This window comes from Silurus aristotelis (genome assembly GCF_946808225.1).
Source record: "Silurus aristotelis genome assembly, chromosome: 27".
Taxonomy (NCBI): domain Eukaryota; kingdom Metazoa; phylum Chordata; class Actinopteri; order Siluriformes; family Siluridae; genus Silurus; species Silurus aristotelis.
In genome coordinates this window covers 3,667,343-3,695,136 of record NC_139600.1, presented here as the reverse complement: position 1 = coordinate 3,695,136, position 27,794 = coordinate 3,667,343, and the positions used below count along the sequence as shown (strand labels likewise).

At 41.6% G+C, this 27,794-nt stretch overlaps 1 protein-coding gene across 1 annotated transcript; it reads right to left on the bottom strand.

Annotated features, from left to right (window-relative positions):
* Window positions 1–1,033: 1,033 nt before the first annotated feature.
* ltb4r2a (leukotriene B4 receptor 2a) lies at window positions 1,034–13,685 on the bottom strand. Its single transcript, XM_083533321.1, has 6 exons — window positions 13,328–13,685; window positions 4,706–5,307; window positions 3,756–3,956; window positions 3,614–3,651; window positions 3,346–3,349; window positions 1,034–2,361 (listed from the first exon to the last, which is right to left on the bottom strand). Exons 2-6 carry the CDS (start codon window positions 5,294–5,296, stop codon window positions 2,050–2,052), a joined length of 1,146 nt encoding a protein of 381 aa, XP_083389447.1. The 5' UTR covers window positions 5,297–5,307; window positions 13,328–13,685; the 3' UTR covers window positions 1,034–2,049.
* Window positions 13,686–27,794: the final 14,109 nt, after the last annotated feature.

Below are 27,794 nucleotides of genomic sequence, written 5' to 3'. Positions count from 1 at the left end.
GGTTCAGGGTGAAGGTTGGACTGCATCAAGGATCGGCCCTGAGCCCTTTCCTGTTTGCAGTGGTGATGGACAGGTTGACGGACGAGGTCAGACAGGAGTCTCCCTGGACTATGATGTTTGCAGATGATATTGTGATTTGTGGTGAGAGTAGAGAGCAGGTTGAGAAGAGCCTGGAGAGGTGGAGATATGCGCTGGAGAGAAGGGGAATGAAAGTCAGTAGGAGTAAGACAGAGTACATGTGTGTGAATGAGAGGGAGGGCAGTGGAGTGATGCGGTTGCAGGGAGAAGAGGTGGAGAAGGTGGAGGAGTTCAGGTACCTGGGGTCAACAGTGCAAAGTAATGGACAGTGTGTTAGGGAAGTAAAGAAAAGAGTGCAGGCAGGGTGGAGTGGGTGGAGAAGAGTGACAGGAGTGATTTGTGATAGAAGAGTATCTGCAAGAATGAAAGGGAAAGTTTATAGGACTGTGGTGAGACCTGAGATGTTGTATGGATTAGAGACAGTGGCATTGAGTAAAAGACAGGAGGTGGAGCTGGAGGTAGCAGAGCTGAAGATGTTGAGGTTTTCGTTGGGAGTGACGAGGATGGACAGGATTATAAATGAGTTTATTAGAGGGACAGCACATGTAGGATGTTTTGGTGACAAGGTGAGGGAGGCGAGATTGAGATGGTTTGGACATGTGCAGAGAAGGGACATGAATTATATTGGTAGAAAAATGCTGAAGATGGAGCCACCAGGTAGGAGGAAAAGAGGAAGGCCAAGGAGGAGGTTCATGGATGTGGTGAGGGAAGACATGCAGGTAGTTGGTGTAAAAGAGGCAGATACAGAGGACAGGGTGGTATGGAGACGGATGATCCGCTGTGGCGACCCCTAATGGGAGCAGCCGAAAGAAGAAGAAGAAGAAGAATTATATAAACTTTTTGTTTATTTATTTATTTTGAGCTATATAACTTTAATTCCTTAAATCCTCAATAAAATGAAATGCCATTGGTCATTTCTTTTTTTTTATTTATTTATTATTTTCTTTATTTAAAATTTAGGTTAGGTTTCTAGCACATAATAGTCATTACCATATACATGGGGGGGTGTTATTGATCCTGAGATCCAGGAGATCTGGATCTGAAGATCCAGGGTTTGTCAGTTTGAGTGCACAAAAAAAGTAAAAAAAAAAATTTAAATGTGTATTTTACAAAAATTCTGTGAATAAAAAGTGGGCGTGTCTTACAACAAAAAAAAAAATCCAGAAAATACAATAAAAAAAAAAAATTGGAAAATATTATATAGAATATATATACATTTTATTTATACATTCACTGGCCACTTTAATAAGAACGCCTTTACAGTCCTGCTTTTATCAGCTAATCATGTAACAGTAACTCAGATCATCACTCTTTACCACCACATTTAGCAAAAAAACATCTCAGTGTGTGTTGATGATCCTTTCAATCTTCATCTGTCCAGGTTTTCCCATTAAATAGTCAGTGTTTTTGCATATTCGAGTATTTAAGACAAGAAAGACAAACTTGCACACTAATGAGTTTTTCCCTCAACACAAGTCTCATCATTTATTTTTCATAATTTTGTCTCAAACTGTCTCACTTTTTTTTTTTAGTTTTTCCTGATATTTTTGGGATTCCAGATTTGAATTGTACATATACATTACTTACAATGATCTCATTCATACAACTGAGCAGCTATGGATTTGTTCAGGGGCCCTTGGTGTGGCTAAACTGGTAGCTAAACTCATTACCTTCAAAGTCCAACATTGTGAATCCAGATTGTTTTTTTTGTTTTTTTTTTTAGCTTTGGAATCAGCCATTTGGACTGAAACACATTTCTGCAGACTATCAGGACTTCAGGTCTTTTGCTGCTCCAAATAACACGTTTGAGGGGAAAAAAAAAAAAAGCGTTTTGTCGCCACCTGATGGACGAAGATATGAACTGCAAGAGAACACATAAATCTCCCAATCGATGAAGCAGGAGCTCACAATGAGGCTTTCATGTGCTGTGGACAGTTTTTTTTCTTCCCCAATCCTGAAGTTTTTCTGTTCTCACTGTTTCCCGTTTTGCTTTTGGACCGCTTTGACGCTGTTGTTTAAGCTTGCCGTGGACTCCGACTCCTTATCGCGCAGCCCATCGTTCTCCCCAACCTCGCTTTGCTGGTTACGATAATTACGAGACGCAGAGTCACGTCCTGTGGCCTCGAATAGACGCGCCATGAAGGCCAGACCGGCCCGGCGCATGTATGCCTTCCCGAAAAGCATGTACAGGATGGGGTTCATGCAGCTGCTGACGAAGGCCACTGCGCCGACGGAGGGTCTCATCTTCATCCTGATTTTACGTCTGAGAAAAATATATACACACTATATCACAAGTGTGTACACCCCTCACATTTAAGCAACCATTTTATGTTTTAAATGTCCTCAAGAGCAGATACGATAGAAATAAAACGTCAGAGTCGTCAATGTGCAGCAGTACAGATTTTTTATCGTCTGAAAATAACTCGTACAGCCATTATTGTCGAAATAACTGGCAACAAAAGTGAGTACGCCCTCCGTGAACGTGTTAAAACTGTGTCCAAAGTTCAGGTCTGGAGGCATATTTGGGCGATCAATCACCTTCAGCAAGGCAGTTGTTATCTTCGCGGTGTGTTTGGGGACGTTATGTTGGAAAAATGCCATTCAACCCAGTTTCTGAAGTACCAGCAGCACTCATGCAGCCTCAGACCATGATGCTACCACCACCACCATGCTTGACTGTAGGCAAGACACAATTTTCTTGGTTCTCCTCACCAGGGAGTCACCACACATGCTGGACACCATCTGAGCCAGACAAGTTCACAAGCACGAGGACTCAAAACCATGAACATGATAAAGAAGACATGCGGTTTTGCATGGTTTAACAACGTACAGCTGTTATCACTTAGGGTGTACTCACCTTTGTTGCCAGCTAATTAGACATTAATGGCTGTATGCTTTTTTTTTTTTTTTTTTTTTACAGGACAGTACATCTGTACACTGATGCACATTGACTCCTCTAAAATATATCCGAGTTTCATTTCTATAGTTTTGTCCCTTGAGAAGAAAAATAAAAAAGGTTGCTGAAATGTAAAGGGGTGCACTCACTTTAGTGAGATACTTTGTAAATATCAATATACACACACAAAGATGGATAGAAAAGATGGATGGATAGATTAGATTGGAGGGTGTGGATAGACGGATAGATGCAAAAGATGGATAGTTGCACACTTTCTACATGAGTGATGTAGAAATCGTTTAAATCGTGTTTGGGAGTCTAGAAAGCAAACATGGCTGTGCTTTTTAGGTGGGAGGGGCATGCTGTCTCGCTGTCCTGTCAATCACAGAAACACTAGCCAATCGTTTGAGTCTGTGAGCTTGTGTACGTGGAAGAAGACAGTTAGTAGATATGCTTAAGTGTTAAGTTTGTGCTTTGTAATGAGGACGTGGATAAGAATTGATAGGTGTAGTTGGCTGGTTTGGGGGCTTGGGGGTTTGGGGGCACTGGTCAGGGTGGGGTATATTCCCAAATAAAAGAATTGAACACAAAAGGCAAAAAACACAGGTTAAATTTTATGGGCATGTGAGTGCAGCTTACATTTCATTTTCAGGAGTCTTAATCAAGCCTTCAAAAACCTGTACATTAAAGAGGTAGAGAACAGATTTATTCATTAAGGTATTATATACGAGAGAAACAACAACAGAAACAAACACACACACATGCAGACGCAAACGCACACCTGCAGCATGTTGACCACATGGTATGGCAGCCAGAAGAGTGCGAAGGTGAAGATAATGATCAGAATGAGTTTCTCGCTGCGAAGGCGTCTCTGGAAGCGTGTACGGCGGATCCTGAGGAGAACCCGACTATAACTGACCAGGATCAAGCTGTATGGCAGCAAGAACCCCAAGATGGTCTCCGTGGAGTACTGCATCACCGCCTTCAACACACACACACACAATTTATTGTACACTTTAAAGGTACATGAAGTTCAGCTTGGTGGTGGTGGGATTTGAACTCATGACCTTCTGAGCCTTCAATGTTTTAACCCCTGAGCTTCCACCTCCACCTCATGAATTGTAAACTAATATAATAATAGAATAAGATTAGCTGAACTAGCAGTTCCAAGTTTGTCATCTTTCTATAGTAATAAATTACACCAAGACTGGTAACTCAAACACTCCACTGCATTCCATTCAAATTCACTATATAGACCAAAGTAGTGGGACACCTGAGGTTTCCAGCCATATGTGGTTCCTACCTAAACTGTTACCACAAACATGGAGGCACACGATTGTACAGGACGTCTCTGGAGGCTGTAGTTTTTATAAATTTTTTTCCTCTTCACTTGAACTCAAACCTGTTCCAGCTCCATGAAAATCTGCTTTACATCAGTTGGTGTGGAAGATCTCCTGCACCAGGCCTCCTCACCTCACCTACATACATACACCTACATGTAACTACACCTACACACAAACTAATCCTATGCTTAAGATAAAAAAATAAAGGAATTAGGCATAAATATTCCTTCACCAATAGGTTTTCGGGTATTTCTTGGTCGCGTGACACAAAATCTAACGAAGTTCTGCAACCTGACATGTAACTATAAGCAGATGAAATAAAATAACAACAAAAAAAAAAAACTTATGTTTGATTAATTTTTGAAATGATGTATTTTTGTCAGCTCACATATTTGGTCTCGTTGTGGAAACAGTCACACACAGTAGTGTTGTTGTTATAGTTAGGCTCTATTTTTCTAAACACCAGAACAGGAATAGCCAACACGAGAGCCAGTATCCAGATGACCACAAGAGCCCGGAGTAGAGTCTTGTGTGTGCTGAAGGTTGCGAGATGCTGCGGACACACCACGGCCACCATCCTGTGCAGGCTCATCAGCGTGATCAGGAAGATGGAGGCGTACATGTTGGCACAGCAGAAGTAATACAGGACCTTGCACATGATCTCTCCGAATTCCCAGGACCGCTGGAAGAGGTAGATGACGAAGAACGGCGTGAGCAACATGAGCATTCCATCTGCGCAGGCTAGGTTGAGGATGAGCGTGGTGGTCACAGAGCGACGTTTCGTCTGTGTCAAGATGCTCCAGACGACGAAGCCGTTGCCGGGAATGCCGAGTAGGAAGGAGATCGATAGGATCAGAGCTCCTGTTCTGGTTGCCACAAGGCTGCTCAGAATACTGGGTTTCGTGCCGTTTGGCGAGGTGACGGCCATTGCTCCGTAGACTAGTGAAGATAAATTTTGTTCTGGTGTGATGAAGGCCATGATGGTGGCGTCTAGAAAAAAAACACAGGACAAAATGTTAATTCTCTGAGCTTTGACAGAATAATCCCTGCTTGAACACATTTAGGATGAATTGAAACATCCCCGGGCCTCTTCACCAGAATCTCCTTCAGTTTTACTTTCAGCCCATGTGGCTGAATGAATCTTATAAAAATCTTCCTCGAAATTGTGGAGGTTATTATAACAGAGAATGGGGACTCAATGTGGATTTAGATGGTCGAAAACACATACTCCGGTGCCCACAAACTTTTGATCCACGTCCTTGATGTATGACTTGGCCCACAACTATTTCTCAAAAGAAATGCTTTTCCTTTGTCATTCCTTTGAGCACCACTGCTTGATCTTCAGAGGCCTGCTATATATATATCCAACCGTATTGAACACCTTTGGGATGGATTGGAACATCACTGCAGGCCTCCTCACATCACCTACATCAGTACCTGACTTTACTAACACCCTTGTTTCTGAATGGATCTCCACAAATCTGCACAAAATCTAGAGGAGCATCTAAGAAGAGTGGAGGTTATTATAAGGGGGACAAATGGGGACTAAATGTGGAATGAGATACATATCAATCATATGGCCCAGTGCCCACAAGCCTTTGCCCATATTGTAAATCTCAAGACATGATTTGAGACGCTTAAGTTAATTGATTTGATTAGCAAAATGTTCCAGCGTTAAATGTTAAACTAGCATTGTTATGCAATTTCTGATTTACCACAGACATTAAAATATAAAGGCTTTGTGGCAAGTTTGATCACCACCAGCCGATCAAAAACAGGCGCAGACATTAGCATGTCTGAGACATAGGCTAATGATTAGCGGTTAGCCGCCTGTCTCTCGAACCAAAAGTACATTAGTCCCATTAAATCAACATTTAAAAAAAACACACTTTATTACCAAAAAGCAATCACCACAGACCACCAGTCTCCTGATGGACCAATTGGAAAACCTTTCTGGAATCACTCAGGACTTGTTTTGTGAAATCAAGTCATGTTTTTAAAGAAAGTGCCATTATTGATCACTCAAAAGAAGAGTCAAAGTGTCTGGAAAAAAAATCCCAGACGTGTTGCTAATGTATGGAAATGTAACTGGGGTTAAAGAAAATGTATCCTGACAACAAATGTACACAAGTGAAAATCACAAAGATGCGGATTAAAAAGACAAAATTGAATATGGTTTTTGTGGCAATAAATGATGCATTCCCAAAGTCAAACTGTAAGAAAGCAGACTTTTGTTTAGAAGCAGTTACATTTCCTGTTTTTTCCTGAAAATCTAACCCTACCTTTTACATTGATGGCTCTTACATCTCTCAGTGACTTACATTTATTTCAGAGCAGTTGAGGTTGAACTCATGACCTTCTGATCACAAGTCCAGCGTCTTAACCACTACCACCTCCCACTATGTAGTCTATGTGAATGTAGGTTCTTTATAGGAGGTGGAAACAAAGACTAATAATGCTAACTGGTGCCATTCTGACCAAGTGTGTTAACACATCTGCGATGGACAGCAAGTTAGAACAAAGAGCAAACATGAAATCCTGGGTGAAACTGGCCAAATCTGCCACTGAGACATTTGAGAAAGACGTGCGTTCGGCAGCAATGAGTCATTCAAAGTGTTTGGAGGGGCACACGAGCTTTAAGAGTGGAAGAACATCACTGGAAGACGACAAGAGGTCAGGAAGACCTTCAACAAGCTCAACCCCCGGCTGCTTGTGCATGACGATTGTCAGAGAACAATCTACATGATCTCAATTTCGCAACCACTCTACTTGCCAGATTTGGCTCCTGTGCAATTCGCCCTCTTCTCGAAGATGAAGATCCAGCTCGCTGTTTTGACACTATTGTGGCTTTGAAAACAGACTTTTAGGACACTTTTGTGCCACAGAAGTGGCAGGAACGCTGAGAGCGCTTTTATTGCTGTGCAAAGGGACATACTTTCTTGTAAACAGAGCCAGTCTCAAAACCTTTCAATACCATCTTGGATACTTACTCGTACACATATACATTACAGTGGAATGTTTTCTTTGCATACACCAACAATGTGAGGAAGCTGAGGTCAACCATGATCCGGTGTCCCTGGAGCACAGAGGTTTAAGGGCCTTGCTTAAGGGCCCTAAAATTGGTAGCTTGGTAATAGTGGGGCTTAAATCCCTAAGATTCTGATCAGTATCCCAGACCCTTAACCACTAAGTCCTTTAAAGAACTGGAATTGACTTTGTTAGCAAAGAAAACAGGCCAAATTAGCGAAACTTGCCTCAGCATGCGGTACTGTGGGGTTCATGCTTCCTTGCAAAGCAAAGCAAACACCTCTTTTTATCTCAATTAACAGTGCAGCTCAAGCACACTCAGACACGTCTGGCTTACGTTATAGCCCTAGCTACATCATTTCCAGTTTGGTCTGAAGTTATGAAGATTTGTGGTGTCAGCAGGAATGCTCGATACTACCTGTTCTTCTACGACAACCACAATGCCCTACATTACCTTCATCAGAACACTAGACAGACCATCAAATAGGTCAAAGCCACCAGTGTGCCAACCGCGCAACCAGGTCTTTCATGTCATAACACAAAAAATATCGTAAAAATAGGTCACGACCATGCTGGCGCACACCACACAGCGAGAGGGTAGCAGTTAGAGGAGACGTCAGCAAGAACAGTGATAGCATCAGGTCTACAGCCACAAAGAAAACAATAGAGAGAGTGATGTGAAAAGTCTACTGATTTGTTCAGGCAGTGCGAAGACACTTTTTACTTTTATTTATTTAATTATTTTTAAGTTTCTGTGTTTCTGACACCCGATGGCCACCAAGACCGGGCTAGTTTTTAGCACAAAGTTCTTCATGATTCTACAGCATAGAAACATTTGGATATACTTTTGGATTATGCTAAACCAGTTTTTAGAATTAAGTTAGTGCTTCATTAACCTCATTCCTTAAGATCTTCAATGGCCTGCTATGGAGCTCTTTGAGATGAACGTCTGCACCCCGGGCATGAAATAAGGCTTAGGTTAAACTTAATTTCATTACAAATGTAAACCCACCCAGATGTTGTTGTTCTTTTACCACAAACTTGGAGGCACACCGTTGTACATGATGTCTCTGGAGTCAGTAGCATAAATTCTCTCTTCAAATGGACCCAAATTTGTTCCAGCATGATATGAAGTGCATAAAGCCATCTTCAAGAAGATATAGTGTACATGGGTTGGAGTGGAAGATCTCCTGCTATAGAGCTCGAATCCTATTAAAGACTTTTGGGATGTTTTGGAACATCAGCCCAGGCCTCCTCACCTCACCTACATCAAAACATGACTTTACTAACCCTTTAATGACCCTTCAAGCTTCAGTGTACTTATATACCCTAGACGCAGTGCAATTCAATTATATACCTATTATATACAACCGTTGCTGCTAAATAAACAATGCATTTTGTGTACCCGTGTGATATCGGCCATGAGCAAATCCATTAGCACTCACTTGCCACTATCAGCCAAGATGGTGAGCGTTTCCAGAACAGCAGGCCACATGTGGGTGTTCAAAGCAGTCCTTTGTCAGAATTTCTAAAGTGCTTTTCACATTGGACATTGTATTAAAGCAGCTTTACACAATGTACAAATTACAGAACAAAAATTATAATAAGTAAACTAAGTGTACTGTGTTTCCCCCAATGAGCAAGCCTGGGGCGTCTGTAAAAAAAAGAAAAAACTCCCTTAGATGGTATGAGGAAGAAACCTTGCGAGGAACCAGACTCCAAAGGGAAAAAACCTTCCTCATCGGGGTGGCACTAAGAGTATAATTATAAATCATAAAAAAACAATACAAACACCAGAGCATGAGAAATATCATGAGCACCTGAGTGTGTGATTGAGTAATGTCTTTTCTACTGTCCAAAACAGTCAGTTGGAGTTGTGGAACCAGGAGCTTCTGCGCGAAAAATAATCTTGAATTATCACAAGAACATAGATATTCAGACACTTTGCAACAACACCTGAAATTGATCTTAGGTGCCTCCTAATTAATTTGATCGTTGCTGAGATGTTTCCACACCATGACTAGAAGGTTTATTGATTGGAGTATAATGATTTGGAAAGGCACACACCTCTATATAGAAGGTCTCACAGCTGATAATACACATCAGGGTATACACACACACACACACACACACACACACACACACACACACACACACACACACACACACACACATACCAGTATATATGTAAACCAGATGTGGCTAAAAACCACAGGCTTTGTGTAGCTGAATGTTTGAGATAAAAATCTGAAAGATCACTTGATGGAAAAAAAGATGAACTGGTCCAGCCGAAAAAAAAAACAAATCTTAGGGAGGATGAAAGAGGCAGAGGCAACATTTGTGTAACATGTGGTTATAAAATGAGTCATTGCTAAATAGACATGTATGAGTGCGAAGACCTACGCACATACACACAGACACACACATACTCTCTAATCTATTGTATATGAGTTAATACGTGAGGAACTTCTCAGGTACAAATAGAGGATCTACCTGTGATATTATCAATTAGAACATATTTTATATGCTGCAAAAAAAATGATCTGACCAAGTGAAAATATCTTGAATATCATCTGGACAAAAGTTTCCACATTTAGTCACATTTTATTGTTATAATGACCTCAATTTTCTGAGAAGATGTTCCACTAGATTTTGTGTAGATTCGTGTCAGGTACTGATGTAAGTGAGGTGAGGAGGCCTGTGGGTAAAGTCAACGTTCACATTCTTCCCAAATTGGGTTGGAGCTGTAGCAGGAGATCTTCCACATCTTCCAACGCATGTATCTATATGGAGCTGTGCATAAAAAGTATAAATTCTCTCTTAAATTTTTATTAAATAAAGTGAAAAAAACCGACTGAGCGCTGTAGCAGGAACAGAGCTCCAAAGTTGGCGCAAATGGCCGTTTTCTGCGACCTATTGCCTTTTCCCAGACGCACTTCACCCCTAGAGACTCACAATGATGCTTTCGAGCTGAGTAGTTGAGAGTAGAAGGTCAAAGAAACACCAAATTCCAGGCTTTATATCATCATCAATCGTCATATATATATCGTCCAATGTTTGAGCTACCGCATCCCATAATAGCTACATTTAACCTTTTATAATGTTTGTTTTTGGTCATTGCAGTCTGGAGTTACTTAACTTTGCGGCTCTTTACAAAATAATTTGATCACATGACCTGCAAGTAGTCAATATTTACATTTTTGTTGTAGAAATAATAGAAAAGTTTTTTTTTAATCATTCGACTCCATGTAGATCAGATTTTTCCCACATGATGAACTATGTATAGATACATGATACTTGCGAAGTAAACACCCAGTGTTGCATATTTCAAATCAAATCAAATTTTATGCTGCATTTATTTATAAAATGCAGCCTTTTTTTTCCGCATTTTTTTTCATGAGCCATTGTGCAACATAGCAAATGGTTTCGTTTTGTTTTGTTTTTCATGTCATACAGCTGGTGTTCGTTTACTTGCAGCAAAATGATGAAATCTGTTTGTAGACCTGTCAGTCACGATAACTCATGCGACAGTTTATGTTTACGAGGAATGTGGCTGAGCATAAATCTCAAATCTGGATCTGAATCTGAATCTGGATCTGAATCTGGATCTGGATCTGAATCTGGATCTGAATCTGGATCTGAATCTGGATCGCTTTATCAGTTTTCCCAATTGTTTTCCCTTTCAAATTTGTGGCTGGTGAATTTGTGACGTGCCCATACTGTGTGAACTAACTGTAGATACTGTAGAATTTCCGAAAAACTTGAAAAATCAATTTCTCAAAACGGGTGCGTTAGTATTCGCTCTCAGAGCTACTTGAACACCCCGAAATACACTCTCGGGCCATAAAATATTCAGACACCCGCCTTTTTCAGCCACATACATTTACAGCACTTGGTGGACGCTCTTATTCAGAGCGCCTTACAATTATGTAATGTATCCAACGAGCAGTTGAGTGTTAAGGCCTTGCTCCAGAACCCAGCATTGGCAGCTTGATAGAGCTATCCATGAAATTCCAGAGTAAGAACAAGAGCTTTGAGGATGGATTTGGACTGTAGTGAATGTCAACAGTCTGCTACACTGACTCAGGACTACAGTTTGCTTCTGATCACCATCACTGTCCTCCACAACATCGTTTATCTGTAATAAATGGACATTCAGTGCAACCCAGATAAGGATGGGTTCCTCTTGAGTCTGGTTCCTCTCAAGGTTTCTTCCTTATGCCGTCTCGGGAAATTTTCCTTCACCACATTCGCCACCGTCTCGCTTATCAGGGACAAACTTACTTATAAAGAATTCTATCACCACATTATCTGTGTAAAGCTGCTTTGAGACAATGTTCATTGTTAAAAGCGCAATACAAATAAAAATGAATTGAATTGGGCTGGGATTTGAACTTACAACCTTATGAGCAACATCCTAACCACTAAGATACCTCTGTATGTTCACTGCGTGTCAAATGGTGACCTTTTAAAAAATGTTGTACAGTTCGATTATACACTATATGGATAAAAGTATTGGGTTGCCTGACAATTCTATAGTCTTTGGATGTGGTTGCATGAAATGTTCCATTTACTTGAACTTAGAGACCCACAAACCATCTCTATGAAGATCTGCTTTGCATGGAAGATCTCCTGCTATAGAGCTATAGAGCTGAGTGCACCCCAGGCCTCCTCACCTCACCTACATCAGTACCTGACTTTACTAACACGCTTGTGTCTGACAAAAAACTCCACAAGCAATCTAAAAAAAACCTGGAGCAACCTTTTCAAGGGAGAGTGGAAGAAATTATAAAAGAATATAACTCATAACACCCTCATGACCAGTTGTCCGCAAACTTTTTTTTAAAAGAAGCGTCCATCATGACAGCGTTTAAGGTGAAGGAGAAGAAAGAACAAGCAGTACTGAGGGGGTGTTGAAAGGAGGTTTGTTCTAAAATGAGTCATTATGAATATTTGTGATTGCAGCAGCAGTAATGAAGCGAAAATCTCAAGGCTCCAGGTGAGATTAAAATGAAACGCTTGTGCAAGAACCAGGTTTGGGCGGAAACGTCCAGACATGTCCCCTCGACTGTAAAAACGAATGACTCGAAAGCTTTATATGGATTTACTTATTAACGTGTAGGTGTTTTAGCTCGTTACGGTCACCAGACGAGACCCCACAGACATCTGTGGAAAACCTCTGCGCTTTCACCTCCATGATGATGGATTAGAGATCTACAGCGGCTCAGATGAAAATGCCGTAATTTAAAAAAATATGAAATGAAAGTTATTGCTTTAATATAATAGTCCAAAAAAGGTGTGTCTAATATGTGTCTGATTAGTGCCCAAATTGTATGTGTGTGTGTGTGTGTGTGTGTGTGTGTGTGTGTGTGTGTGTGTGTGTGTGTGTGTGTGTGTATTTGAGCGTTCAGGAAACAGGTTTCCCGATGCAAGTTAGACGAAAAACGAGACCAGACTTGAGCACAGAGCTGACTGGGATTCTTTTTTGGTTGAGAAATCACACATCTGTTTGTTTTTTTCCCTTTTCCTGGAGATCCACGTATCATTTACTAATATACATGATGAGCAGTTTATACACGCATTTTCAGAACACAAACCTGGAGAACCATTATAGGTTTTATTGTATTGATACAGAATCATATCCATGGAAAAAATATAAATTTTTAATATCCCTATTGTATAACGCAATAATGCAACTGTTACGCGAGAACATTTTTCGCTCCGGGGTACCTTCACTGGCCAGATGTTCATACATTCACGAGTCAGATGTGTGTCAACATCTAAAGCAATGTTACACCCTTTCGTAGTGGTGTAAGTTAAGAACAGAAATTTTCATCTCTCACACTCACATTTACACACACACACACACACACACAAACACACACAGTTATTCAAGCATTCCTTGAGTGCAAGAGTAAATGGTCTTATCCTGAGCACTATCTACAATATATATATGAAGAGAACGTAAATCTCAAGCTCTTACCTGTTGCTGAAGTTTTGCAGGATTAAAAAAGACAGAATTTAGAAATAGGTGAAAGAACAAAAAGAAAAAAATCGTCAGTGTAGTCTTCTCTTCTTTGTAATAGTCGTCTATTTGTTCTTCTTAGTTTCCATAATCTCTACATTCCACGCTGCTCTATCTCCTTCCCTATCTCGTTCTCAGTGAACCTCTAATGCTCTCTCTCTCGTCTAGCTGTCAGCTTTCACACACATCAAAAATAGGTGGAGTTTCCTTCTTTCCTCCTCCTCCTGCTTCTCCTCCTCATCTCTGAACATCTCATCTCATATCAGATCTGCAGAGGACATGATTTCACTAGTATTAGTAGGAAAACACACACACACACACTCTCACACACACACATAAATCTGACATGCAACAGTGATTTGATGTGTTTCCATTTACAGTCATTTCCCAATCCTGTATCATATCCATTACAGCAGCGTAATGACTAATTGAGAGACGTCTGTTCAGGCCCAGTGTGAGTCATGTTTACTCTTTTACAGAAGAAAAAGAGCTGACATGTCTGGTGTGTCATTTTAACCATATATAGCTATACTTATAAAACCATCACAGAACTACATGAGTCTAAATAGAGCTATATAACACCTACACAGGACTACATGAGACTACACAGCTATATAAAACCTACACAGCACTACATGAGACTACACAGCTACAGTGAGGAAAATAAGTACATTTGAACACCCTGCTATTTTGCAAGTTCTCCCACTTAGAAATCATGGAGGGGTCTGAAATTGTCATCGTAGGTGCATGTCCACTGTGAGAGACATAATCTAAAAAAAAAAATCCAGAAATCACAATGTATAATTTTTTAACTGTTTATTTGTATGATACAGCGGCAAATTAGTATTTAAACACCTGAGAAAGTCAATGTTAATATTTGGTACAGGAGCCTTTGTTTGCAATTACAGAGGTCAAACGTTACATGTAGTTTCTCACCAGGTTTGCACACACTGCAGGAGGGATTTTGGCCCACTCCTCCACACAGATCTTCTCTAGATCAGTCAGGTTTCTGGCCTGTCGCTGAGAAACACGGAGTTTGAGCTCCCTCCAAAGATTCTCTATTGGGTTTAGGTCTGGAGACTGGCTAGGCCACGCCAGAACCTTGATATGCTTCTTACAGAGCCACTCCTTGGTTATCCTGGCTGTGTGCTTCAGGTCATTGTCATGTTGGAAGACCCAGCCTCGACCCATCTTCAATGCTCTAACTGAGGGAAGGAGGTTGTTTCCCAAAATCTTGCAATACATGGCGCAATACACATCTTCTCCTTAATACAGTGCGGTCGCCCTGTCCCATGTGCAGAAAAACACCCCCAAAGCATGATGCTACCACCCCCATGCTTCACAGTAGGGATGGTGTTCTTGGGATGGTACTCATCATTCTTCTTCCTCCAAACACGTTTAGTGGAGGGAACTTTTTTCCCTCCACTCGCTTTTTTCCAAGATGGCGGCGCGGCAGTAGCTCGCAGCGGCCGCTCTGGACCCAAAATGGTGCTAACTTTATTTTGTAGCCCACCTTACACAACACATGGACATCGGAGCAACCGGTGTGCCTGTGTACAACCGCAAAACACTGAAAGAACTCAGAAACAACCCAAACAACACCATAAATGATGACCTGCGGCAGAAACTACGCAACCTCGACGTGCTCCGAGAACCAGGCCTCCAGACCTCCGCATCGCCTGCGGAGGACGGACGGAGGAGGGGGAATCGGAAGCGCTGCGCGAGGAAGCAGAAACGCGAAAAGCGAGCGGGTGCTAATGCTAGGCTAAAAGCTAACCCTAGCCGGCCCGCTCTACCATCACTACTGCTGGCAAATGTCTGCTCCCTGGACAATAAATTAGACTACATCAGACTCCAACAAGCTACTCGGCGTGAGTACAGACACTGTTGCGTTTTTGTGTTTACGGAGACGTGGCTGAGCGACAGAGTTCCGGACGCCGCCATCCAGCTGGACGGGCTAGCCGCGTTTCGTGCCGACAGAAATGCAGCTCTGTGCGGTAAGACTCGTAAGACTCGCGGCGGCGGTCTGTGTGTTTACATCAACACGGAATGGTGTAAGAACTCTGTGCTTGTTTCTACCTACTGCTCATCGCTGCTGGAGTTTATTGTTGTGAGATGTAGACCTTTTTATTTACCCCGGGAATTCACCACCGCTATTGTGCTCGGAGTGTACATACCACCTAGCGCTAATGCTAAGGAAGCGCTCAGTGTGCTCTACGGGACCATTAGCGGACTTCAAAACTCACACCCTGACGGATTGTTTATTGTCGCCGGAGATTTTAATCACGCAAATCTCAGGACTGTGCTTCCCAAATTCTATCAGAATGTGGACTTTGCAACCAGAGGAGAAAACACGCTGGATGTTGTTTACACAAACATCCGGGGTGCATACCGGGCGAAGCCCCGCCCCCACCTCGGGTACTCAGACCACATCTCTGTTATGCTGATCCCAGCATACAGACCACTCAGCAGGCGTTCAAGACCAGCTCAAAAACAAGTGAGAACCTGGCCAGCAGGATCCATGTCTGCTCTCCAGGACTGTTTTGAATGCACTGACTGGGTCATGTTCAGGGAAGCTGCAACCAATGGCGATTTCATCAACTTGGAGGAATACACGTCAACAGTGACCAGCTACATCGGCAAGTGCATTGATGACGTGACTATTTCCAAGACCATCACTACACGCTCCAACCAGAAGCCGTGGATGACCGCCAAGGTGCGTGCGCTGCTAAAAACAAGAGACTCTGCCTTCAGAGCAGGGGACAGGGCGGCCTTGAAAACAGCAAGGGCCAAACTGTCCCGTGCCATCAGAGAGGCGAAGCGCGCACACGCCAAGAGAATCCATGGCCACTTCCAGGACAGCGGAGACACCCGGCGCATGTGGCAGGGCATCTAGGCGATCACGAATTACAAGACCACATCACCTGCTTGTGACCGTGACCCCTCCCTCCCAGATGCGCTGAATGACTTCTACGCCCGGTTCGAGGTGCAGAACAACGTGGTGGCGAGGAAGACCATCCCTCCTCCCAGTGACCAGGTGCTCTGTCTAACCACAGCTGAAGTCAGGAAAACTCTATGCAGAGTTAACCCACGGAAGTCTGCTGGACCTGACAACATTCCTGGCAGAGTGCTCAGGGAATGTGCAGAACAACTAGCAGATGTCCTCACTGACATCTTTAACATCTCCCTGAGCAGCGCCACTGTTCCCACGTGCCTCAAGACGACGACCATCATTCCTGTGCCGAAGAAGTCTTCTGTCTCCTGCCTCAATGACTATCCTCCTGTTGCACTCACACCCATCATGATGAAGTGCTTCGAGAGGCTCGTCATGAGGCACATAAAGACCCAGCTCCCACCCGCACTGGACCCCATGCAGTTTGCGTATCGTCCAAACCGCTCCACGGACGATGCCATCTCCACAACCCTCCATCTGGCCCTCACCCATCTGGATAACAAAGACTCTTATGTAAGGATGCTGTTCATAGACTTCAGTTCAGCATTTAACACAATCATTCCTCAGCACCTGATTGAGAAGTTGAGCCTACTGGGCCTGAACACCTCCCTCTGCAACTGGATCCTGGACTTCCTGACTGAGAGACCTCAGTCAGTCAGAATCGGGAACAGCATCTCCAGCACCACCACACTGAGCACTGGAGCCCCTCAGGGCTGTGTGCTCAGTCCACTGCTGTTCACTCTGCTGACTCACGACTGTGCACCAACGCACAGCTCGAATCATATCATTAAGTTTGCTGATGACACGACCGTGGTGGGTCTAATCAGCAAGAACGACGAGTCAGCATACAGAGAGGAGGTGCAACGGTTAACAGCCTGGTGTGGAGCCAACAACCTGTCTCTGAACATGGACAAAACCAAAGAGATGGTTGTTGACTTCAGGAGAGCACAGAGATGTCATTCTCCACTGATCATCGAGGGATTTTCAGTGGAGATCGTCAAGAGCACCAAATTCCTTGGTGTTCATCTGGCGGATAACTTTACCTGGTCACTTAACACCAGCTCCATCACCAAGAAAGCCCAGCAGCATCTCTACTTCCTGAGAAGGCTGAGGAAAGCTCATCTCCCTCCCCCCATCCTAACCATGTTCTACAGAGGGGCCATCGAGAGCATCTTGAGCAGCTGCATCACTGCCTGGTTTGGGAACTGCACCGTCTCGGATCGCAAGACCCTACAGAGGATAGTGAGGACAGCTGAGAAGATCATCGGAGTCTTTCTCCCCTCTATCATGGACATTTACACCACACACTGCATCCGCAAAGCACACAGCATTGTGGATGACCACACACACCCGTCACACACACACTTCACCCTCCTACCATCAGGGAAACGGTTCCGAAGCATTCGGGCCGTCACAACAAGACTGTGCAACAGTTTTTTCCCGCAAGCCATCAGGCTCCTCAACAAACATCTGAACTGAACTCTCTCACACACACACATACTCACACACACACACTTACACACAACTGTGTGACTGATCTGTACAACCGGACTCAACACACATACACTTCGCATACCCAGGTTTCAACACCATTTACACCTTTCATTGTCGCAATAATGTTTACATGCCTTTTGTTGTTTGTTGCTGATCTTCCGGGACTTGCTCTCTTTGCACAATATTCTCTCCAAATCCTTTGGTCACTGATCACTTTATTTTTGATTGCTGCTATTGCACAATTGTTTACATTTCTTTGTTTATATTCTTCTGCTACTGTGCACCTTATTTTGTTACGACAGGTTTTACTGGCGGAGCTATTGTTGTTTTTATTTTTATATTTTGTGTATTTTGTATTGTCCTGCACTGTCCTGTGTTGTCTCGCACTGTCTTGTGATGTCTTTGCACTGTTTGCACCAGTTGCACACATGCACTTTATGTGGCGAGGATCTTAGTTCCTGGCCCTGGGTTCTTCTGTTCTGTGACTGTTGTTTACTGTTGTTTTATGTAGCACCTGGGTTCAGGAGGAACGTTGTCTCATTTCACTGTGTACTGCATCAGCTATACATGGTTGAATGACAATTATAGCTTCTTGACTTGACTTGACTTGACTTGACTTGGAATTATGACCCAAAAGTTCTATTTTGGTCTCATCTGACCACATGACTTTCTCCCATGACTCCTCTGGATCATCCAAATGGTCATTGGCAAACTTAAGACGTGCCTGGACATGTGCTGGTTTAAGCAGGGGAACCTTCCGTGCCATGCATGATTTCAAACCATGAGGTCTTAGTGTATTACCAACAGTAACCTTGGAAACGGTGGTCCCAGCTCTTTTTAGGTCATTGACCAGCTCCTCCCGTGTAGTTCTGGGCTGATTTCTCACCTTCCATAGGCTCATTGAGACCCCACGAGGTGAGATCTTGCATGGAGCCCCAGTCCGAGGGAGATTGACAGTCATGCTTAGCTTCTTCCATTTTCTAATGATTGCTTCAACAGTGGACCTTTTTCTCACCAAGCTGCTTGGCAATTTCCCCGTAGCCCTTTCCAGCTTTGTGGAGGTGTACAATTTTGTCTCTAGTGTCTTTGGACAGCTCTTTGGTCTTGGCCATGTTAGTAGTTGGATTCTTACTGATTGTATGGGGTGGACAGGTGTCTTTATGCAGCTAACAGGTGCATCTATTTAAAGATAATAAATGTAGTGGAGGTGGACATTTTTAAGGCAGACTAACAGGTCTTTGAGGGTCAGAATTCTAGCTGATAGACAGGTGTTCAAATACTTATTTGCAGCGTATCATACAAATAAATAGTTTAAAAATCATATATTGTGATTTCTGGATTTTTTTTTTTTTATTATGTCTCTCACAGTGGACATGCACCTACGATGACAATTTCAGACCCCTCAATGATTTATAAGTGGGAGAACTTGCAAAATAGCAGGGTGTTCAAATACTTATTTTCCTCACTGTATATAAAACCTACACAGGACTACACAGCTATATAAAACCTACACAGGACTACATGAGACTACACAGAGCTATATAAAACCTACACAGGACTACATGAGACTACACAGAGCTATGTAAAACCTACACAGGATTACATGAGACTACACAGAGCTATATAAAACCTACACAGGACTACATGAGACTACACAGAGCTATATAAAACCTACACAGGACTACATGAGACTACACAGAGCTATATAAAACCTACACAGGACTACATGAGACTTCACAGCTATATAAAAACCTACACAGGACTACATGAGACTACACAGAGCTATATAAAACCTACACAGGACTACATGAGACTACACAGCTATATAAAACCTACACAGGACTACATAAGGCTACACAGCTATATAACACCTACACAGGACTACATGAGACCACACAGCTATATAAAACCTACACAGGATTACATGAGACTACACAGCTATATAACACCTACACAGGACTACATGAGACTACACAGAGCTATATAAAACCTACACAGGACTACATGAGACTACACAGCTAGATAAAACCTACACAGGACTACATGAGACTACACAGCTATATAACACCTACACAGGACTACATGAGACTACACAGCTATATAACACCTACACAGGACTACATGAGACTACACAGCTATATAAAACCTACACAGGACTACATGAGACTACACAGAGCTATATAAAACCTACACAGGACTACATGAGACTACACAGAGCTATATAAAACCTACACAGGACTACATGAGACTACACAGCTAGATAAAACCTACACAGGACTACATGAGACTACACAGCTATATAAGACCTACAAAGGACTACATGAGACTACACAGCTATATAAAACCTACACAGGTCTACATGAGACTACTCAGCTATATAAAACCTACACAGGACTACATGAGACTACACAGAGCTATATAAAACCTACACAGGACTACATGAGACTACACAGCTAGATAAAACCTACACAGGACTACATGAGACTACACAGCTATATAACACCTACAAAGGACTACATGAGACTACACAGAGCTATATAAAACCTACACAGGACTACATAAGACTACACAGCTATATAACACCTACACAGGACTACATGAGACTACACAGCTATATAAAACCTACACAGGACTACATGAGACTACACAGAGCTATATAAAACCTACACAGGACTACATAAGACTACACAGCTATATAAAAACCTACACAGGACTACATGAGACTACACAGAGCTATATAAAACCTACACAGGACTACATGAGACTACACAGAGCTATATAAAACCTACACAGGACTACATAAGACTACACAGCTATATAACACCTACGCAGGACTACATGAAACTACACAGCTATATAAAACCTACACAGGACTACATGAGACTACACAGAGCTATATAAAACCTACACAGGACTACATGAGACTACACAGCTATATAAAAACCTACACAGGACTACATGAGACTACACAGAGACATATAAAACCTACACAGGACTACATGAGACTACACAGCTATATAAAACCTACACAGGACTACATAAGGCTACACAGCTATATAACACCTACACAGGACTACATGAGACCACTCAGCTATATAAAACCTACACAGGATTACATGAGACTTTACAGCTATATAACACCTACACAGGACTGCATGAGACTACACAGCTATATAAAAACCTACACAGGACTACATGAGACTACACAGAGCTATATAAAACCTACACAGGACTACATAAGACTACACAGCTATATAACACCTACACAGGACTACATGAGACTACACAGCTATATAAAACCTACACAGGACTACATGAGACTACACAGAGCTATATAAAACCTACACAGGACTACATGAGACTACACAGCTATATAAAAACCTACACAGGACTACATGAGACTACACAGAGATATATAAAACCTACACAGGACTACATGAGACTACACAGCTATATAAAACCTACACAGGACTACATGAGACTACACAGCTATATAACACCTACACAGGACTACATGAGACCACTCAGCTATATAAAACCTACACAGGATTACATGAGACTTTACAGCTATATAACACCTACACAGGACTGCATGAGACTACACAGCTATATAACACCTACACAGGACTACATGAGACTACACAGCTATATAACACCTACACAGGACTACATGAGACCACTCAGCTATATAAAACCTACACAGGATTACATGAGACTTTACAGCTATATAACACCTACACAGGACTGCATGAGACTACACAGCTATATAACACCTACACAGGACTGCATGAGACTACACAGCTATATAACACCTACACAGGACTACATGAGACTACACAGCTATATAAAACCTACACAGGACTACATGAGACTTTACAGCTATTAAAATCCTGCACAGGACTACATGAGACTACACAGCTATATAAAACCTACACAGGACTACATGAGACTACACAGCTATATAACACCTACACAAGACTACATGAGACTACACAGCCATATAAAACCTACACAGGACTACATGAGACTACACAGAGCTATATAAAACCTACACAGGACTACATGAGACTACACAGAGCTATGTAAAACCTACACAGGATTACATGAGACTACACAGAGCTATATAAAACCTACACAGGACTACATGAGACTACACAGAGCTATATAAAACCTACACAGGACTACATGAGCCTACACAGAGCTATATAAAACCTACACAGGACTACATGAGACTACACAGAGCTATATAAAACCTACACAGGACTACATGAGACTACACAGCTATATAAAACCCACCCAGGACTACATGAGACTACACAGCTATATTATACCTACACTGAACTACATGAGACCACACAGCTATATAAAACCTACACAGGACTACATGAGACTACACAGCTATATAAAACCTACACAGGACTACATGAGACTACACAGCTATATAAAACCTACACAGGACTACATAAGGCTACACAGCTATATAACACCTACACAGGACTACATGAGACCACTCAGCTATATAAAACCTACACAGGATTACATGAGACTTTACAGCTATATAACACCTACACAGGACTGCATGAGACTACACAGCTATATAAAAACCTACACAGGACTACATGAGACTACACAGAGCTATATAAAACCTACACAGGACTACATAAGACTACACAGCTATATAACACCTACACAGGACTACATGAGACTACACAGCTATATAAAACCTACACAGGACTACATGAGACTACACAGAGCTATATAAAACCTACACAGGACTACATGAGACTACACAGCTATATAAAAACCTACACAGGACTACATGAGACTACACAGAGATATATAAAACCTACACAGGACTACATGAGACTACACAGCTATATAACACCTACACAGGACTACATGAGACCACTCAGCTATATAAAACCTACACAGGATTACATGAGACTTTACAGCTATATAACACCTACACAGGACTGCATGAGACTACACAGCTATATAACACCTACACAGGACTACATGAGACTACACAGCTATATAACACCTACACAGGACTACATGAGACCACTCAGCTATATAAAACCTACACAGGATTACATGAGACTTTACAGCTATATAACACCTACACAGGACTGCATGAGACTACACAGCTATATAACACCTACACAGGACTGCATGAGACTACACAGCTATATAACACCTACACAGGACTACATGAGACTACACAGCTATATAAAACCTACACAGGACTACATGAGACTTTACAGCTATTAAAATCCTGCACAGGACTACATGAGACTACACAGCTATATAAAACCTACACAGGACTACATGAGACTACACAGCTATATAACACCTACACAAGACTACATGAGACTACACAGCCATATAAAACCTACACAGGACTACATGAGACTACACAGAGCTATATAAAACCTACACAGGACTACATGAGACTACACAGAGCTATGTAAAACCTACACAGGATTACATGAGACTACACAGAGCTATATAAAACCTACACAGGACTACATGAGACTACACAGAGCTATATAAAACCTACACAGGACTACATGAGACTACACAGAGCTATATAAAACCTACACAGGACTACATGAGACTACACAGAGCTATATAAAACCTACACAGGACTACATGAGACTACACAGCTATATAAAACCCACCCAGGACTACATGAGACTACACAGCTATATTATACCTACACTGAACTACATGAGACCACACAGCTATATAAAACCTACACAGGACTACATGAGACTACACAGCTATATAAAACCTACACAGGACTACATGAGACTACACAGCTATATAAAACCTACACAGGACTACATAAGGCTACACAGCTATATAACACCTACACAGGACTACATGAGACCACTCAGCTATATAAAACCTACACAGGATTACATGAGACTTTACAGCTATATAACACCTACACAGGACTGCATGAGACTACACAGCTATATAAAAACCTACACAGGACTACATGAGACTACACAGAGCTATATAAAACCTACACAGGACTACATAAGACTACACAGCTATATAACACCTACACAGGACTACATGAGACTACACAGCTATATAAAACCTACACAGGACTACATGAGACTACACAGAGCTATATAAAACCTACACAGGACTACATGAGACTACACAGCTATATAAAAACCTACACAGGACTACATGAGACTACACAGAGATATATAAAACCTACACAGGACTACATGAGACTACACAGCTATATAAAACCTACACAGGACTACATGAGACTACACAGCTATATAACACCTACACAGGACTACATGAGACTACACAGCTATATAACACCTACACAGGACTACATGAGACCACTCAGCTATATAAAACCTACACAGGATTACATGAGACTTTACAGCTATATAACACCTACACAGGACTGCATGAGACTACACAGCTATATAACACCTACACAGGACTGCATGAGACTACACAGCTATATAACACCTACACAGGACTACATGAGACTACACAGCTATATAAAACCTACACAGGACTACATGAGACTTTACAGCTATTAAAATCCTGCACAGGACTACATGAGACTACACAGCTATATAAAACCTACACAGGACTACATGAGACTACACAGCTATATAACACCTACACAAGACTACATGAGACTACACAGCCATATAAAACCTACACAGGACTACATGAGACTACACAGAGCTATATAAAACCTACACAGGACTACATGAGACTACACAGAGCTATGTAAAACCTACACAGGATTACATGAGACTACACAGAGCTATATAAAACCTACACAGGACTACATAAGACTACACAAAGCTATATAAAACCTACACAGGACTACATGAGACTACACAGAGCTATATAAAACCTACACAGGACTACATGAGACTACACAGAGCTATATAAAACCTACACAGGACTACATGAGACTACACAGCTATATAAAACCCACCCAGGACTACATGAGACTACACAGCTATATTATACCTACACTGAACTACATGAGACCACACAGCTATATAAAACCTACACAGGACTACATGAGACTACACAGCTATATAAAACCTACACAGGACTACATGAGACTACACAGCTATATAAAACCTACACAGGACTACATGTGACTACACAGCTAGATAAAACCTACACAGGACTACATGAGACTACACAGCTATATAAAACCTACACAGGACTACATGAGACTACACAGCTATATAAAACCTACACAGGACTACATGAGACTACACAGAGCTATATAAAACCTACACAGGACTACATGAGACTACACAGCTATATAAAAACCTACACAGGACTACATGAGACTACACAGAGCTATATAAAACCTACACAGGACTACATGAGACTACACAGCTATATAAACCTACACAGGACTACATAAGACTACACAGCTATATAACACCTACACAGGACTACATGAGACTTCACAGCTATATAAAAACCTACACAGGACTACATGAGACTACACAGAGCTATATAAAACCTACACAGGACTACATAAGACTACAAAGCGATAAAACACCTACACAGGACTACACGAGACTACACAGCTATGTAAAACCTACAGAGGACTACATGAGACTACACAGCTATATAAAACCTACACAGGACTACATGAGACTACACAGCTATATAAAAACCTACACAGGACTACATGAGACTACACAGCTATATAAAACCTACACAGGACTACATGAGACTACACAGCTATATAAAACCTACAAAGGACTACATGAGACTGCACAGCTATATACAACCTACACAGGACTACATGAGACTACAGAGCTACATAAGAGCTTAATGAGACCTACACAGAACTACATAAGATCTACACAAGGCTTTATTAAAATACATAGAGCTACATAAGATCTACATGAGTCTACAGAGAGCAAAATAAGACCTACATATGACTGCATAAGACCTTCACAGGACTGCTGAGACTACAGAGCTACATAGAACTACATGAGACCTACACAGAGCTACATAAGACCTACACAGGACTGCATGAGACTACAGAGCTACATAAGATCTCATGGGATTGCATGAGACTATAGAGCTACTGTAAATAAAACCTACACAGGACTACATGAGACTACACAAAGCTACATAAGACCCTTCACAGGACTACATCGTATCCATGTGTCAAACACTGTAAGACAATACAATAACTTTAATAACAATTTGCTCAAACAGAAACAGTTGAGCACTGAACAGTCGACACTTCTGCTGTTATGTTGTCAGGTGTAACGACTTTTGCCAAAAGCTGTAACAATATAAATAATTTTAAAAATGCTGTGAACAAAATTTGATACTGTAGTATTCAGCATGTATTGGGAAAATAATATTAATAAATCTGGAGCGCTTGGTGGCTCAAAGCAAGTAGGATTTGGATGCAGGGAACAAGTCAACAAAAATTCAGCCTTATTTTGGCACAGTGTCAGAAAATATCAGTTTCCCATGGAGTGCTGAAGTTTACATAGCGATAATCTGCTAACGTGTTGTCTCTTGCACAACTTATCTCACACTCCTGTTTGTTAATTGTCCATATATACTGTTTGCCCCTGTGTGTGTGTGTGTGTGTGTGTGTGTGTGTGTGTGTGTGTGTGTGCTTTGTTTTTGAGAAATAAATTGTTTAGACAATTTGCTGCACCGTTTTGTCTATTTTATGTTATTTTTATTTCACGGTTATGATCTTTTTTCTTTTCCTTTTTTTTTTACCATTTTTTATCGTTTGCCGATCACCTGACATGGAAAGGCCTGTTATTGTGTTCATTCACATTCTATTACAGATGACTTTGTCAACATTATAGAGACAATGGTGTGATTAATATGCCTGATATTGATTCATTTCAATTCCCGCAGTTGATTTCTTTTGCACCGGCTCCATATTATGGCGTTTTCCAGCCTGGAGGTTTGGCTTGGTCCCCAAGACTGAAGAAAGTGAATGGCTCAATGACTAAGCAACTTCTTTGTCAGCCTGATGGGATTGGATTTAATGGATTCTCAAGAAAGGGCCAACCTGACTGACAAGCCAGCTTTCAAAATTAAAAATTGAATTTCTTCATTATAACATCTACTGAGTTTGGCACGTAAAGTGAAAGCGCCTTTAGTGATCTGATGCCTTAAAATGGTACAAGCCAAAAGATCTGATAAGACACAGTGAGTTTATTATCACGTTCCCTGTTAGTAAAGTCTGAACATGTCAGGACAACGGGACTGTATTGCATTATCAGATCCAAACTTGGCCTGAAGCTTTTTTTTTTCTTTTTCTTGCATTTGCCCTAACACCCACCTGGGGACTGTTTAAGGACACAATTATTATTGTCATAAACATTTTTTTACTTTAGAACTATTTTGAAGCTCTCAATTCAACGTCTTCAGGACCGATACTGGAAAATGCACAAACCCGATCGCCCGGTTTCACACCGTTGTAGCTCCGAGCTCATTCAAAGTATTAAAACATAAGAATGTGTCGACTACATAAACCATGGGCACAACATGAAAAAAATATTTTAACACTTGAGCTTCATTTTCAACATCCTATTGCCCATTCAGTCCCCAATTGCTACAGGGGTGTTAATAAAGTCAGGTACTGCTGTAGGTGAGGTGAGGAAACCTGGGGTGCTGTTTTAATTCATCCCAAAGATGTTCAATAGGGTTGGAGTTCTATAAAAGGAGATCCTTCTCTCCAACCAATGGAAAGCACATGTTCATCTTCATGGAGCTGGGTTCTTCTCATGCTGAAACAGGTTTGGGTCTCATTAAGGGAAAATCTCATTCTCCAGCGTCCAAAGACGTCTTATACAAACGTGCGTTTCCAACAGTTTGTGGAGGAAACACATATGGCTGGAAAAGTTATTCACGACGACCTTTCTTTACTCAGATATTTAAAAATAATAATACTCCACCGTTCAATAATTTGTA